Source organism: Gymnoscopelus microlampas, assembly GCF_963454915.1.
Source record: "Gymnoscopelus microlampas genome assembly, chromosome: 11".
Taxonomy (NCBI): domain Eukaryota; kingdom Metazoa; phylum Chordata; class Actinopteri; order Myctophiformes; family Myctophidae; genus Gymnoscopelus; species Gymnoscopelus microlampas.
Window position 1 is genome coordinate 10,820,348 of NC_139948.1, and position 16,615 is coordinate 10,836,962.

A 16,615-nucleotide genomic window follows, 5' to 3' on the forward strand; every position below is an offset into this window, starting at 1 on the left:
GCCTTGAAGTCGTTTGCCAATTTCGATGGCTAGTTTAGACTTTCCAGTGCCAGTAGCTCCTAAAATCACAACTAAAGGAGGTATTATGTTTCTCTGCACAGCAAATTGCACACTGCGAGCGGACGCCGCCATGATGCTGTCCTCCAGTCACCAATTGTAAAGGCTGGCTCAATAAGCGGCTGGAAATAAGCAGAGTCGCTGGTAGAGTGCAACCAAAAAAGTGTTTATTCACTAAAGATGTACAAAATGGACAAAGGCCTCAGCAGCAAAAGTGGCATGGTGGTGTCCAGCTCCAAAATGTTCTAATACTAAAACGGAGTATGTTTGTGTCTGGCAGCCTTTTATACTCAGCTGAGTCAATCAAGTGTGGGCTTTATCATGTTGCAGGTAACCTCAAAACATGTAACAAATCTTAAAACCCACATCACATTTCATTAGACATCTATATCAATACACAGGTAAATATATATAACTATGAAGGACCAAATACATGACTGGTTGTTTAAACCAGACTCAAGACCCGCTGTGATGGTATCCAAGCAGTAAGTAAACTGAGATGCCTTTGGCAGTCGAGGGAGAAGGGGAATCAGTGGGACCGGATCCTTGCAAGGTGTATACCTGGGCTGCAAAGCCACCTGTGGTTTGTATTACTGCTTATTCTCCAAGAGGTGGTTGGTGTCGCCGATGGAACTCTACTGGCCTGGGGATTCCTTTGCCTTTCATGGCGTTGGCTGCGGTGCTGGTGTCATTCCGGTGATGTCAGTCGTATCCATATATGGAGCAAGCGATGTCAGTCATGCCCAAAGATGGCATTTAAGATGTCAGTCTTTGGTGTTTTGGTTAGATCCATATATGGGGCTCCAGGAGGGGTCTCTGATGTCAGAGCTAGGTACGTAAATTACACAATACAACAAACATCATGTATATTGCCATTACTTTATATTGCACTAAAACATATTGCACTTGCTGTTTCCACTAAGGTTTTTGAACGCGGTACAGTTTGGTTTGGCACGGTGGAGAACTGGTTATGAGATGAGGAACGGGACTAGATGGGAGGGTTCAAATGCCATAGGTAATCACTGATTGATTAGAAATACACGGGGAAGGGTTGTGTTGTTTACCAGCGTTGTCAACACGTCAGTGAACTGCATGCATTTGTCAGTCAGTCACTGCATGAGGTGGAAGGCTGGTGACAAGGGGGTGTTGCTGTGGCCTAACCCCACATTTTTGCCCAAAGTAATAACTCCGCAGACAGTGAACTAAGTGCTGGAGATGGCAGCTTTTCATTCTGCTCCAGATCTTCAGGACGATACGGAGGGCCGTTCCACTTTGGGTCCCGTTCGCTTACTGCGCCCTTATGTTGAACGCACACGGGTTGAACACAATTTAATTCTTCAGAGGAGCAGAATAAAGCATCTTCCTCTAAAGCAAATAAAAATACCTCTGCAGAAAGTGGAAAACAAGTTCAGAGGAAAAGAAAGAAGAGCACAAAGGGAAATGAGGAAGAGAGTGAGGAAGAGGAAGACTACGGCATTGTCTGCCTAGAGAGCTTTTCAAGACCAAAGGAGGTCTGGCTGTCATGTGTGGCTTGCAAGTCCTGGGCACACATAGACTGCACTGATGGCCGTGACATTTACGTCAGCCACAACTGTGAATCAGACTAATATACTAATGCATTTACAGTAGGTATGGCCATGCTAATAAAACACAATAAAGTTATTGTTAAAGTTCTAGTGCTCAGTGTGAACGTTTTTATGCAAGTTCATAAAAACAATGTTCCCCATTTGCGTGTAGGTGCTTTCCAACCCTTTCCAACCCAGAGTTCCTTGCGGAAGGAACTGCCGTGCGGAACCTGAGGAAGCCTGACCGTGTCCTGATTGGTGGAGATCAGACAGCAGAAGGTCTAAAGGCACTCTGTGCACTGAAGACTGTGTACTAAAACTGGGTAGATGAATCACGCATCATCACCACAGACACATGGTCCTCAGAGCTTTCCATACTGGTAAGCATGTCAGTTATTATTCTTTTTGTCTGTAATGCTGTGTTCACACTTTTGGCGACAAAAGCTACAAAACAACCATGCGTAGCTAGCCACATGCTGCCGAGACACCGTTGAAGTGCTCACACTGCGTAAATGAAAAGGGTGGGGTTAAAAAGCACAGGGAACTGGTTATGATTGACTGATGCTGCTTCACGGCGTCATTGGAGCACTGAATAAAACCATAGACATATAAAGGTAGACGCCTCCTTCGGCTCTGAGGCATTGGTATCTCGGGCGCCATTTTAGAGTAGGAGCTTTCGCGCGTGTCACAGAAGGGGGCGTTCGGTAGGCCAATCAGAGCCAGGTGGGGGCGGGTCTTTTTGTAACCCAGCTCTTAACCCTTTAAAAGGCAGCAGCTCCGCACTGCAGCATCCAGTTAGTTGGAACTTGGCAAACTACACACTCTGGATTTGTGCAATAAAATCGTCTTTTACTGCAGTTTAAACAGGTTCCTATGAGACTAGCCTCGCGTAGCCAGACAATATCACACGACACACTGCGTGGATATTAGTCTGGTCCCTATCAACGGTAGATTTTCTTCCAAGGGGCGGTTACAAAAAGATCCAAACGGACTCTATTGGTTAGACCTAAACCAATCAGAGCAGTGCTTCCTTGAACAAACCAATCAGAGCAGTGCTTCCTTGTACGTCATTGCTCCAAATAAGGTGATAAGCCCGCCTCCATTTGGATACTGGGCCCTGGTTGGTTCCGCGCAACTGCGGAGGGAGAGAATTGAAATCTCTATGGAGGGGGGCCAGACCTAATCTGCCGAGGGCTAAAGTGCATGCAATTTTGCAAAGGCAGATTCGTCTGGAACCAGGCTACTATGAGACATGGTCTTTCAAAGTTGAAGCTGACCTGAATAGCTAATATTAAGGATGTTGGATAAAGGCAATTCTGCAACGTGGCCAGCATATTTCATGTAGTCTGTCAGTGAATGGAGACAAAAATATTTTCTGACTATTACTGTTACTTGAAAGTATTTTGGTATGAAAATATGCAATTTAGATGTAACCAAATATAGGCCTACGCCTACTGGATCCATAACTCCATGTCTCGCATTTGTGACAAACTTAACCGCTTGAACATAGGTTGAACATTCAGGGAGTTGTGATGATTTTAATTGTTGAGAGATATCCGTCTGCTTCAATGGACATAAATGCATTAGAACAGTGGTTTTCAACCTTTTTCATATCAAGGTCCATTATTTATTCGGCATTTGAGCCATGGAAACCCGTTTGATGAGCTTTAGCCTCTCACACCCAAAACTTAGAATATGTTGTTATCGTTCGATAAGATGCTGTCAAAATAACAATTCTTTACGTTCTCTAATTGTGTACCTGTATAGTAAGTAATGCAGATGTTTAACAATTTGACTCTTGAGCGTGTGAAATGTTATACTCAAGAATTAAAGATCTATATGGGTCCATTTGGTTATCAACTCTCCATCATTTAGCTGGGGACCACCTGGAACCCCCTCAAGGACCACTGGTGGTCTCCGGAGTCCGGAGTTCTCAACCAGTGGTCCGGGACCCGGACCACTGGTTGAGAACCATTGCACTGACAAGTCCCGGAAAAGACGCACTGTGATTGGCCAGTAGTCAACGCGCTGTGAGCGCTGTGATTGGCCAGTAGTCACTTTGAGTGTCAGTTTGCCTACGCTAAAATGGCGGCCGCGATACCAGTTGCTCCAACGAACTGCAGAGGCCAATGAGGTATCTAGGTTTCTATATCTATGAATAAAACCAGTGAAGTCAAGTCGGGCTTGTGAAAAAAGCCAGCTGAAATCACAAATCACAAGAACGGCTGATTGGCAAGGGCCTACTTAGCCTATCCCATTTTTCTGGCCAAAAAGTGTATTTTAGACGTGAGGTGAGGGGCTCCGAGTGTTCCCACAATCCCACTTAGGAAAGTAAGCTTTCAACATCTTAAAACCGTCTTTGTTTTGGTGAGTTGCGAAAGTGTATTTTCCAATTTACTATAGACGAGAGGCTGCGGCCGCTGCGCTACCGCAGGTGTGCTTTTTTTTACCAGCATGCAATGCGGGTCTACATAGAGACTCAGCACTCGTCATTTCTCGACATATTCTCAACATGTTTTCGATCATTGGCTGTCCTTTAAGCCAATGGGGATACTTTCCCATACTCTGAATGGGCGGTGTCGTCCTCCCAAGCTATGGTTCTAGACACGCCTCTCACCTCTGAGGCTACTATACACGCCTGCCATCGGTTCAAATAGACATGACACAGAGTAATATATAGGAAAAAAATTAAGTAAAGTACTTAAGTAAATGTAATTAGTTACTACACCTCTGCATATGCGCTGCGTATCGTCCGTTCTGCATGCTGGTATACATGACTGAGTCATGTCTTGTTTATTGATTGAATACTTTATTAGCAGTTTGCAAAAAAAGGAAAGTACAGTAAAAAAAAAACAAGAAAGCCTATGGCTTGTTTCCATTGTGGTTCTTGTCAAAGATATTTTTTATCAGGTAAACATTCAAATGATTTGTGACTCTTGATACATTTGCATCCTTTTGTCATCATGCTGGTTGATAAATAAAGTAAGTAAAAAAACACAAAAATCTGAAAAAAGTGGAAACAAGTTGATACAGAGTCTAAACGAGAAGCCTCCACCCATTTGATAAATATATGCTTGTTAATATAACGAAGCTTATGGTGAACACATGTGTAATAATATGTCCCTCGGGAATAAAACAGGCACAACATTTTTACAGGCAACCAAATCACAGGAATTGAGGTTTTAGTCATTATCATGTAGGCCTATAATGTACTGTAGCTATCTGAAGGCAACATCAACCATCATTCTAACTGTATAATGAAGTGATAACAAAAATCATTAATACATTTGGTTTATTACAAATTAAGGCAGAAACAAATGTCTATTAATGATTATATGAGAAGATTGTCTGCAGTAGAATGCTAGTACTGCCCTAAATCTTTTGCATGTAAGGAGCTTGCATGTTTGGAATGCAACTCATTTTATTGCAGTATTTGTCAATAGAAATATTTCTAGGTTTTCCCTAACCCTGAATACTATTACATTAAGACACGTGGGCTGTGAGCAACGGAAACACAGATGCAAAAAGGTGAATTTGCGGCAAAAAAAAAGAAGTCTGACTTTTTATCACTAGAGAAAAGAAATATACATTTAGAATCATAATGTAAAAAAGAAAGACAGCAATTTACTTTCCAGCCTCAACACAGAACATATTACAAGCATACTGTATAACATTACAATTCAGGTATAAACATTCATGAATTGTATTTGGTACTTTCCCCATTAAAACAATCTGCATTACTCTGAATTGTGCACAACTACTCAGGGTGAATGCAGAGGTAGGCTCTTTTATGTTTTGCATAGTAGCAACAATCCTCATGGAAGTTGTTGGTCTCCACCACCTCCTTATAGTGGCTGACAGCATGTACCAAACAGTTGGGGAAGCTTTTACTCACAGATAGGGCCACATCCATCATGTTCCCCTTCAGCTTTTGCCTCTCAATCTGCTCCTGAATCTGGCTCTTGTTGATAGGCTTTGGGTTCACACTGAAAGAGATCACCACGTTGATGTTGTTCTTGGTCAACACATCAAAGTAGTTAGCTCCTCCCCCACTGCCATGGTATTTCTTCCCCGCCAACCAGTTGAAGAAGAAAACGCGCTCCTTATCCTTGAAGACTCTGATGGACCATTTCACCCAGTCATATTTCTTAGCAAGGGAATCCAAAAGGGATTTGGTGAAGTCAAGGTCAACACTGCCAGGTTTCTGCTGAAGCTGGTGCTCCATGTCCAGCTTGGCTTGATCTGCAAAGTTCTCAGTGCAGTCGTCCACTGCAGCTTTCATACGCTTCTCCACATCCTCCATGCGCTCCTGCCACTTCTTCACCATGTCATCCCCAACTATCCCCTGGTTCTTTAGGGCAGCATGGCCCATGACAGCAATGATGCCCACCACGAAAAGCTTCTTGAGACTCGCACAGAAATCCTCAACTGCCCTCCTGCTTCTCTGCTCTGTTGCAACTACTGTCTCCAGCATGGGATCTCCTGACATGTTTTCTCCGGTGACAGAATTGTACAGGGCATCTAAATTCAGGTCACGACCTGTGTTTTCATATTGGATGAGGAACTTCTCCATCTTCTTCTCTTTGAATTCAGGCTTAGCTTTGATAAAGTCCTGGAACTTTTCATACTGGCTGAGCATCTGGGCCTCTTGATCAAAGTTCTGCCTGTTCATGGAGGACTTCTGAAGCTCCAGCGCAATTTTACCAATCTCATCTTGGATACCCTCAAGCTTCTGGTTGACCTGGTCAAACTGTTCAGTCAGGTAGCACGCCTCATTCCCATTCGGGTTGCTAAGGATTTCAGCTGAGGTCACAAAGACAGCCTCCAAGAAAGGGTGAAGCTGGCCCACAGTGGCTGCCAGAACCGCAGAACCTTGCCCCATGATCTCCACACCTTTCTCAATCTTGCCCCTGTTCTGTACGAGCCAATCTGCCACACAGGTCATCTTTAGATAATATGTATGAGACTTACTAATCCAAACTTGGTCTGTCAACAGCCAGACAATGCAGTTTCCTGAAAGGAGAAGAAACATAAAACCACTGTAAACTTCATTGTCGTGTGATTATATTTTTTTACAGCAACATTGCCACCAAGTGCCTTTTCTTTTTTTAGCGAAGCCAAGGAACAATGCAACTACTCACACGATTTCTCACATTCTTATTAGAGCGAGCCGATCCAAAATGAAGACAAAGACATAGCTATAATGGAATTTGGAATTATAATTTTACCAATTTGAGCAAAAGGCATTCAATTATGATATACATTTAAAAACACTGTGAAGTAAAACATACTTTTACTGATAGATTGTCTTTGTTTGCGCTTGGAAATATAAAAACCATGCCGTTTTAAAATTTAGAAGGTGAGTATCAGTTGATACGTGACCCTGATAATCTTCTGGCCTCTCAGTGCATGTTTCTTGGCTTTTTACATAAGTGCTGCTTAAAACACCATCATGATCCGTTACTTTCCATTTAACTGGTGGCAGTACCAACCTGGTCTCTTTATGGAGACCACATCCTCATGTCATGAAAATCACCCAGACCACATCCGTGGACAATAAGATCTCCACATCTGCTCTACTTGAATTTAAGCTGTTTGTTTTTATAATGAGAATTTCATTGTGCAAACAAGTCAAACTGAGATATGGACGTCTCCAGAAGTCATGTCCTCAAAGGTCTTGAAGCTCCCATACTGTAGTTCTTAGTCAAGGTCTGTTTGCCATAGTGATAATAAAATCTAACCAAACAAAATAAAAATGTCTAAATAAAATGTACATTTCTTTGTTTTAATGCAAAAAAAGACTAATAATTATAATAAGCACATCAACATATCAAACTTACCTCACAAGTTCAAGAATGCTGTGGATACAGTCCAGTTATCCAAAGGTCTATCTGTATCATTTGTGTAGTGTTAGTGTACTAGCCTGCATGAGATGTATATATAGTGTGTCTCTCTCTCGTCACTCCCCTTTAGAACTCCTCCCCTCCAAGCATTCCACGGGAACCCACTTGAAGACCACCTGGTGGGGGACAGTAAATACCTTTAGCATAAACACCTTGCCCTCTAGGCCCTCGTATCTCATGCACTTTCCCACAACTGCTTATGGAGAGAGGATTATTTTTGGTAAATTTGAGTTAATTTAAATGTTCACATCTCAGAATTATGCAACACTGTTCAGGAATCTGGTGGTCTTGCCCTTGATAGTACGGTCGGCCTCCTTACCTGACCACGGTAAGCGTGTGAACGCATGCCCTTGTGTAATTTACAAATGGTATTTGTGTTGCTTTATTGTAGTTCTTAAACTTTGGGGCACATTGCTTACAAACAGGACTATTCAATTCATACATTTCATTATAACTTGTATGTCTAATTCAGAGGAGGCAATATCAACAATAAACTCTTTGGTTGTGTTTTTTTCTTCTCAGTTTTCAGATGCAGATCGTAAGATTGTAATAATACCAACATTCTGTCTGTCTGTCTGTCTGTCTGTCTGTCTCTCACACACACTCTCACATACATGAAGTAAGACAAAAACACAAGACCACAAGAGGAAATCTGTAATGAAATCTTATAAATGTAACTGACATATGTAAAATCTTAGTTTTTAGCCTCAAATGTTTAATATAACCATAACCCCTTGTGTGTAACCGAGAGTGTTATGCTTCACATGAGCGTCACATTATTGCGGGGGGAAAAACCTGAATTAAAAAAAAAAAACTTTCGACTTGTCCAACGGACAGGTACAATTTTAATGGACTTGTCCTTAATGATTTATTACTTGTCAGGACAAGTGGGACAAGCCTTTCAGTAATGTCGACCCAGTAGCACTTCCGGTCCTGGCGGAGCGCATGAGCGACTATATGCATGCAACTGTGTGCATCTGATCCCACATGACTGCACAGTCTGCACAGAAACACAGCACTGTCATTCACCATCTAATTGCACCATCTTCTTTGTAATATAATAATGTGTAGAAGTAATAAATAACTACAATATAAGATATAAAGTTATTTTTATTAGCTGATAATTATTTTCACAAATGCAATATTTTATAACAAGCAGCCTAAGTCAGTACACTCATATGACTATCGATTTCCAACCATGTCTTTAACTTAATGTAGTTCATGAATAGTAGTTGTAGCATACTATTTATTTGCATCGTCTATTCAAACTAAAACGTGTCAATTGACCAGTAGGCTACCTGTCTGTCCATTTGTCAAAATAAATAAATATGCATGGTCCTAGACTCTAGGACCATGCATATTTATTTCTTTTGATACTTAAATGTTCTGCTAACACTATCTGTCTTTTGTCCAGGAACAACAATAGGCTACCTTATTTCAATTCAAATAGCAGTAGGCATGCATGTCTGTTGTATAGTGAACAACTCTACCGCACAGCTGTCTGTCTGTATGGTGCATAGACTGTATAAATGAGATGGACAAACCCCCTCCGCTGCTTTCTACAGACCGAAAATGAATCCTTTGCTGCAGACTGTAGGTCGGCCATCTTTCACTACGCGTCAGAATGAGTTCAGACCATTATTGGTTGGGTAACTTGTCAATCAAGAGCGGGGGGCGGGGAATGAATGCTATTGGTTGTGTAGCGTGTCAATCAAATCATCCCGCCCCTCCTAGAGAATAGCCTACTTTATCGTCAATTTTATAATAAATAGAACCATAATTTAGCAAAACGCATATCCTGATGATTGAAAGGAGACTTTAAACTAGCGACTGGAAGCATATAGAATTTATGACAATTTTTATTACAGTAAGAAAATCGAGTCTGAAAGTTGGTAAAAACCCATCGGCTTGCGTTAAAATAAATTCTTTCTGAACTCACAGGTCGGCACGGGTGAAACAGCGCCTCTCGCTGGACATTTACTAAACATCCGGGTTGGCCTCATAGTAAATATCTCAGCCTTGCCCCTTGGTATGGTGGTGGTCTGTCTGTCGTGGGAGGAACAGCCTGTCCGCGGGGGCGAGGGGGAGGGGCATGAACTAAATCGTGAACGTAATAGTTTCAAGAAGTAAACAGGTTCGTTCACGTTCAAGGCAAAGAACTAGTTCTTATGAACGAATCGATCATGACCGGTGTCGTCCTCCTAAGCTATGGTACTAGACATGCCTCTCGCCTCTGAGGCTACTATACACGACTGTCGTCGGTTCAAATCGCCGTGACACAGAGTAATATATAGAACAAAATTTAAGTAAAGTACTTAAGTAAATGTACTTTACACCTCTGCATATGCGCTGCGTATCGTCCGTTCTGCATGCTGGTATACATGACTGAGTCATGTCTTGTTTATTGATTGAATACTTTATTAGCAGTTTGCAACAACAAAAAAAGCGCAGGAAAGTACAGTTCAATACAAGGTCAGCTAAGAGGATTTAAAACCCAAGAAAGCCTATGGCTTGTTTCCATTGTGGTTCTTGTCAAAGATATTTTTAACTTTCAAATGATTTGTGCCGTGGGACCCCACCCTGACTGGCACCTCTTTTTTGCCCAAGGAGGAGCCCCCCCTTGTTTCAAATCAGCCTCATGGTGGCACTATCATTTATATGGATATGGTTGCATATCATGAATAAAATTGAAGTTTTTGAATGAATCAAAACTCTTTAAATGAATGCAGATTGTTCTATTGTAAACACTAACAACGTGAGAACGTGACAACGTTGGAGATAACATTCTGAAATGTATATCATTGTTTAAAACATGTCTTAAGATGTCAGATATCTATTATCAATAGACACCAGTCAGTTAGGTCACCTGAGGGCACATACTCGACAAACCTTTTCACTGTAAACAGTGTGACAAGAGGTTCAATCAGCAAAGTCTTCTGATCTCACACCAACGTTTCCACACTGGAGAAAAACCTTTCCCCTGTAATAAGTGTGACGAATTTAGCTTTCGATTTAAATGTATTATTTGTTGCAGAGCTGAGTCTGACAGGCACCCAGGCAGCCACCATGGCCTCACCACCGCAACGACACATGGCTGTCAGCAGCGCCTTGCTGCTCCTGTTGGCGGCAACCACCTTGGGAGCCCAGCCAGGCTCGTCAGATGATGGCTACATCAAGAGTGTAAAGAACTGCAAATCCTTATACTGCGACAGCAACGACGACTACCATAACAACCCTAGGGATCCGTTCATGTCAGAGAAGGAGTGGTACATGAACAATACATGTGAGTTGATTGTCCGTGTTGCTTGATGTTTGGTAGACGGGTGAGCTCAGCTCAGCTGTAGCAGCACTTTCCTATCTGGGATTTGAAGCCGGGGCTCACACGTGGGAGAACTTCTACAGCTCTTCCAAGAAGAGCGTGGGGCCACACAAGTCTGCAATGATGCAATTTGGGAATGCACGCGTTTTGCAATACCCGTTGTACTTGTTGTCAGACTTAATAGGGAGATGTGGGATCCGTAATCAGAAACTGCTGATGCCGTGCTGATGGTGTTCATGGGCATATGCGAATGGAGTTAAATCTTTAACTTGTATACATGGAGTTCCTCTGTACACGCTGCCACTACTGGGTAAGCAGCACAAACGCGACGCAAAGCTCCACTAATCCGTGAAGCCAACAGGTCGGCTTAGCCAATCAGGGAAGCCGATGCCAGCACTCCCCCCACACACAGAGATTTGCACGTTTGATTCACACATAGTGAATTTGTTATTCATGGCAATACAACCAAGATTGTAGCTTTAACTCTGATAATGTACAAAATGTACCCAATCTTACACTCTTACAAATGGAGGATGTTGGACTGTGTACATGCTTAGTAATACATTTACTCTCTGTGCTGCTGCAGTATTGTTCTGCATATCAAATCATTGTGTTTTGTTGCTGTTTTAATGTGACTGTGAAGACTACAATAGGTTATTCTCGTTGTAATTTTACCCAGTCCATTATGTCATTGTCACCTACGGCATTTAATTGAGGGAGAGACAATGCAACACAATCTTCTGCACATAACGTCCCCTTAGATAAATGGTGCCCAGATTGGACATGTAGTCGGGACTGCAACTACCGCTGATTGTGGGAAACAGTGGAATCTTTCCTGAAGGAGAAGAAGGATTTCCTAAAGTTCCATGGCATGGCATATGTAGTAGTTCTCACTCATTCTGTGGTCATACAGGTCATACAGTAGCCTGCGAGTGACCAAACTGATTTCAGGTAATATGACACATTTTGTTATTAGTCTGCCATGAACAATATGGATTTTTTTCATAGGCCTATAACAGGCTTAAAACATGTCTGCGACTCGATACGTTCAGGATAGGAGGCATACATGGTTTATTTTGAACCATTGCTTTCAAACTCTAATTCAGTGTTTGAGCAGCGTTCTCTATTAGTAGCCTAATAGACTACAGCCGTTTCTTTGATCCGGTCCATCAAAGTGTCTCTCAAAAGGTCACCAAAGTATTATTATTCAAGTGATGTTTGGTGTAATTGCTAATTTGCTTGTGTGCTTGAGCTGGTATCCACTTTATCATGACACTTTGGCTGCTTGCAACATGCCTGTTCTCACCCAAAAGTTCACATTAGACACGCTGCTCTAAGAATATTGGGTTTTAAACCACAAACATTTGACACAATGATCATTGAAATGCAGGAAATGTTTCTGTTCATGCCAGGGACAAACGTCCCATCTTCAGGAGTCAGGATCTGTCTAGCAAGTAGGCCTATAACTCTATACAGTATCTGCCTCCCCATTCTTTCTTTCTGCAATTGCACTGTCTGCCTATGTATAAAGATCCTTTGAAAATAGCAGATCTACAAGCTCACAATGACTTGCATCTGTCTAGGGACCACCAGGGTCTAGGGACAACCATGAGTCCGAATGGACGCTTTACGGGTCCATTTGGTTCCATTTGTAAACTCTCATTACATTAGCACTGAGGATTTTACAGTGTATAGATTGGGGTTCGAGAGATTTATCTTTTTTTTAATCATCAAATAATGCATATCAAACTGGGGATCCTTTATATTAAAAAAGGTTGAGAATCACAGGCCTAGGCAAGTACTTTCTGCTTTGCTTTTTTTTATAAGCCACATTGGGCTTGTTTTTCTGTAAAGCTTGTTTGTACATAATGGTAGAATGGTTGCGAGCCTGTAGATCGGCTATTTTCAAAGTTAGAGTTAGAAGTTTCAGACGAGCAGAAATCAGGCTGAAATGGAGTTAGGTGTCCAAACAACAGTAGCTCCACTGGGAGGCATCCGACAGACCTTTTCTCCGACTATGTGGCATCCGCGTGCGGTTAGGGTTAGGGTGCGGGTTTGGTTCGGGTTTACTAAGGGTACAGATTCCCAAAAGCTAACAATGGATCTCCAAGCTCACAATGCATCACAACAACGTGTGAATTAATGCCCTGATGCTTCATGACACTTATTATATAGGCCTACAACAATAAACAGGACTTTAAATATTACAATAACTTCTGCTAAGAGGTAGTAGAACACTAGCGCGACAGAAATGCTATGAACGTCTTTCTTCTTATCACAATGCTCTCCTCATTAAACACTTCATAGATTTTAGAAATATAATTACTTGTTTTCATAACATTAGCGTCAGTGCTGTTTGATAAACAGGTACACTGCATAGTTTTAACAGACTACGGGGAGTCTGTTTACGTGTTCCTTCTAGTTCACTGCGCAACGCGCACTGCTAATGCTGTGCTGCTGTAGCACTGTGTAGAGGAGAGGGGGGAGTTGTTTGTTTTTGACGGACAGTTTGAGGATCCAATGGAGTTGGGAGTTTTCGTCTGAGGCGCTTTTTAATACTTTTCATTGGTTCAAATGTTTAGATTTTTTACACAGATGTGAAGGGTGTTCAATAGCGTCGATCTATGAAAAAAAAAGAAAAGATGAAAATGGAGTTAGCTGGTTCGTCCCGGAGACCGGCGATATACTGTATATATATATATATATATATATATATATATATATATATATATATATATATATATATATATATATATATATAGTCCTCCGCTGCTGCCATGCCCAAATATGGATATCTACATCACGTCTAACTAATGTCTAAGTGCATAAAGGCCTCTGCCTCAGATTGCCTTCTCAGTGGAGGATACCTCACACACACAGCAGTCTTTGAGATCACAGACATAGCAACAGCCTAAGCTGAATCCCTGGACTGCATTCTTTTGGTTCACAGATTCAACAGAGCATTTACCACTTACATGAACCCTATATTCCGAACTATTCTGGTGGGGAACATTCTGCAAAAATAGTGACGCATTGCAAACTTGAAAGGCTATTTTCCGCAAAGAGTTTTGGTTTTAAAGTGAAAGAAAAAAAGAGAGCGGACCTAGTATAGACCCCTGGGGATTCCGGTCAATAAATTAGGGTTCAAGTGGTTAGTTCTGACCTGATATCCTGATTGCTGTCCCATTGGTCCATATTTTATCTTAGAACATTCGTCCTGTGTTGTTCTTCATGATGGAGAACATGTGGGGCCGAGTCCTCATGGAGTCCTCGATGACCATTCTCTCCCACCCTGCCATGTACATCAAAGTCCTGTTACAGGTTGGATATGAGCCTCTGCGCCCTACCCTTCGCAGCAACCAAGTCTACAAGCTACCGGGAGCTTTTGCTTACGCAAAACACATTGCCAAGATTGATGGTAAAGCAGGCCTGTTTAACGGACTGGCACCAAATCTGTGCAGCGGCGCCCTCAGAACCATCGTACACGGCAGAGTTCTTCAGGAATGCCAGAAAGGAGACAGATTTAATGTGCTTGGGGATGCTGAGGAGGGCAGTGTGCCACACGCTGTCAATGAGACAATCAAAGAGACCATCGCTGAGTCCTGTGCCATCATAGCCACACACCCCTTCCATCTGATTACTGTGCGATGCATGGTCCAGTTTATCGGAAGAGAGACAAAATACGCCGGCGTTTCTGGTTCCATCCTAACAGTCTACAGGGAAGCAGGCATCCTGGGCTTCTTTGCGGGTTTGACTCCCCGCCTCGTCGGCGGGGTGCTGTTTCTGTGGATCTGTAACCTGCTGCACCTCGTCAACAGGTATGCCATTGGCGCCGACAAAGATACAAATGATACCTCCTTCAGTAAAGATGTTCTCAGAATGTTCTCTCAGTCGGTTGTCAGTGTGCTCACATATCCCTTTGTGTTGGTGTCAAATCTTATGGCTGTCAACAACTGCGGCCTGGCTGGAGGACGGCCTCCCCGTGCCCCTGTATATCCCACCTGGGTACATTGCTGGAGCCATTTAAGTAAAGAGGGTAACATGAGCAGAGGAAGCATGCTATTTTTCCGCACTCTCCGAGCAGGAAGGTTTATGTACTCAGTGGAGAATTGCATGTTTCTGCCAGTCAAGAGTCATCTATGATGTGAAAGCGATTGATCATGACAATAAAAATGTTATAATGGCTGAGAGGCGTAGGTAGGCGCTAGCCGAGTGTCTCCAGCCCTCTCAGCCATTATAAAATAGAGGTATAAACTGAGACTTCACGTGGCTTATTATTTTCTAAAACGGATATGGCAACATGAAAATCATAGACATGTCCCAATCAAAACAGTTCTTAACTAGAAAAAGTTGTATGAGGGCCCCTGCAAGAATCTTCAGAGTATTCTTACTGACTAGACGATCAATCCTCGACAAATAGCGGATGGTTTGGATGACCTTTTTGATCACTTTTTCGGCGTTTTTGTTACCGTAGAGGTTTGCCTCCAAGATGGAACCCAGGTAGGTAATTTCCTCCTTTCTTGTGATAACATCATCATCATCACCCACTTTGATCGTGAAACTCTCAGCCTTGCTAAGGTTAGGACTGGACCCAAAAAGGATGGATTCAGTTTTACCCAGGTGTAATGAAAGTTTGTTGTCGGAGAGCCAGATGCAGATCTTGTTGAGTTCAGTGCTGAGAGTTTTCTCAACCTGCAGCCTGTCCCTGTCCGAGACCAGCAGAGCCGAGTCATCTGCGAACAGGAACAGTTTGCAGTCGCAAGCTGAAGACATATCAGGAACAGCAAAGGTCCTAGTATACTTCTATACAATCCTATACAAAAAGCGTATTCTTTGGTTGACCTTTTTGATCACTATTTCGGCGTTTTTGTTACCGGAGAGGTTTGCCTCCAAGATGGAACCCAGGTTTTAAGGAGTGTGCGTGAAAAGTTTCACGATTTAGTTATAGCTAAAAATGTGAATCGCCCTGTTATAGTTTAAAAGTTTTCAAATGGCATTTCTTCCTGGGCCAAGTGGAAATCTACGTGGAAAATTTCACGGAATTTGCATGCTGCGTTCATGATTTGAGGCATTTTGTTAAAGGTAGGGTAAGTGATATTTTTGTGTTAAAACAAAAAGTATTTTGTTAAAAGGTCAAAGCTCTATATTCTGATAGTAATCATTGCTATAGAGTGTTTGTTCAGTAACAGGAGTCTCCCCGTCTCTCCAGCTCTTTAATAAACAGAAAATACATTTTCTGGTAGGTGTCAAAATCTCAGCCAATCAGGACAGTCTTGGGTGGACTCTTGATCAAACTGCGCGTGCGTCGTTGCCAGGTTTTGCGAGCGAAACAAGCAGCAAGGTCTATGAAAACAAGGCCAAACTAAACGAACCCTACAAGCAACGAGGTCTATGAAAAGAAGGCCAAACGAAGCGCCTTCACGCATATACCTTGCCTATTGGAAAACAGCCGATCTACAAGCTCACAACGCGTCCCCACACCCACCTGCACTTTCACAACCAACGCCAAAACACAATACCACCAATATTGCCACTAAAGCGCTTACAGTAGGCGGACATGGCAACTAGCCTCAGCCTGCTTCCATCCACACCATAGACCCCGCCCACTCTCTGAATGCATTCTGGAAACACACCACACTTTTCTCGCACACACGATGCACATACGCACTTTTAGATCCAGTCCTATTTTAAAAGTCTGCGTATGGGGGACTCGCGTATCCGCACGCCTGGTGTAGCCGCTATCATTGATAATCACTTGGATCTAAACAAAC

General features: G+C 42.5%; 4 protein-coding genes across 4 annotated transcripts in view; 2 read left to right on the forward strand and 2 right to left on the reverse strand.

Annotated features, from left to right (window-relative positions):
* Positions 1–132, reverse strand: part of LOC311054570 (tRNA dimethylallyltransferase-like) — a gene marked incomplete at both ends in the record, with an annotated part of 4,803 nt that extends 4,671 nt beyond the window's left edge. Inside the window, one exon of the mRNA XM_084070578.1 lies at positions 1–132. This exon is cut by the window's left edge and continues 1,183 nt beyond it. Coding sequence (XP_083926704.1) covers positions 1–132 — 132 coding nt within the window.
* LOC311054947 (uncharacterized protein) overlaps positions 1–16,615 on the forward strand; it is a 431,139-nt gene that overhangs the window by 14,822 nt on the left and 399,702 nt on the right. The window lies entirely within an intron of this gene.
* LOC311054571 (protein rapunzel-like) lies at positions 5,234–6,567 on the reverse strand (the record flags this gene model as incomplete). Its single annotated transcript, XM_084070579.1, has 1 exon — positions 5,234–6,567. The coding sequence occupies one exon, from the start codon at positions 6,565–6,567 to the stop codon at positions 5,380–5,382; it is 1,188 nt and encodes a 395-aa protein (XP_083926705.1). The 3' UTR covers positions 5,234–5,379.
* Positions 9,709–14,987, forward strand: LOC311054572 (mitochondrial carrier homolog 2-like; the record flags this gene model as incomplete). The annotated part of the gene is made up of 4 exons (XM_084070580.1): positions 9,709–9,736; positions 10,560–10,705; positions 10,845–10,943; positions 14,052–14,987. 4 exons carry the CDS (start codon positions 9,709–9,711, stop codon positions 14,985–14,987), a joined length of 1,209 nt encoding a protein of 402 aa, XP_083926706.1.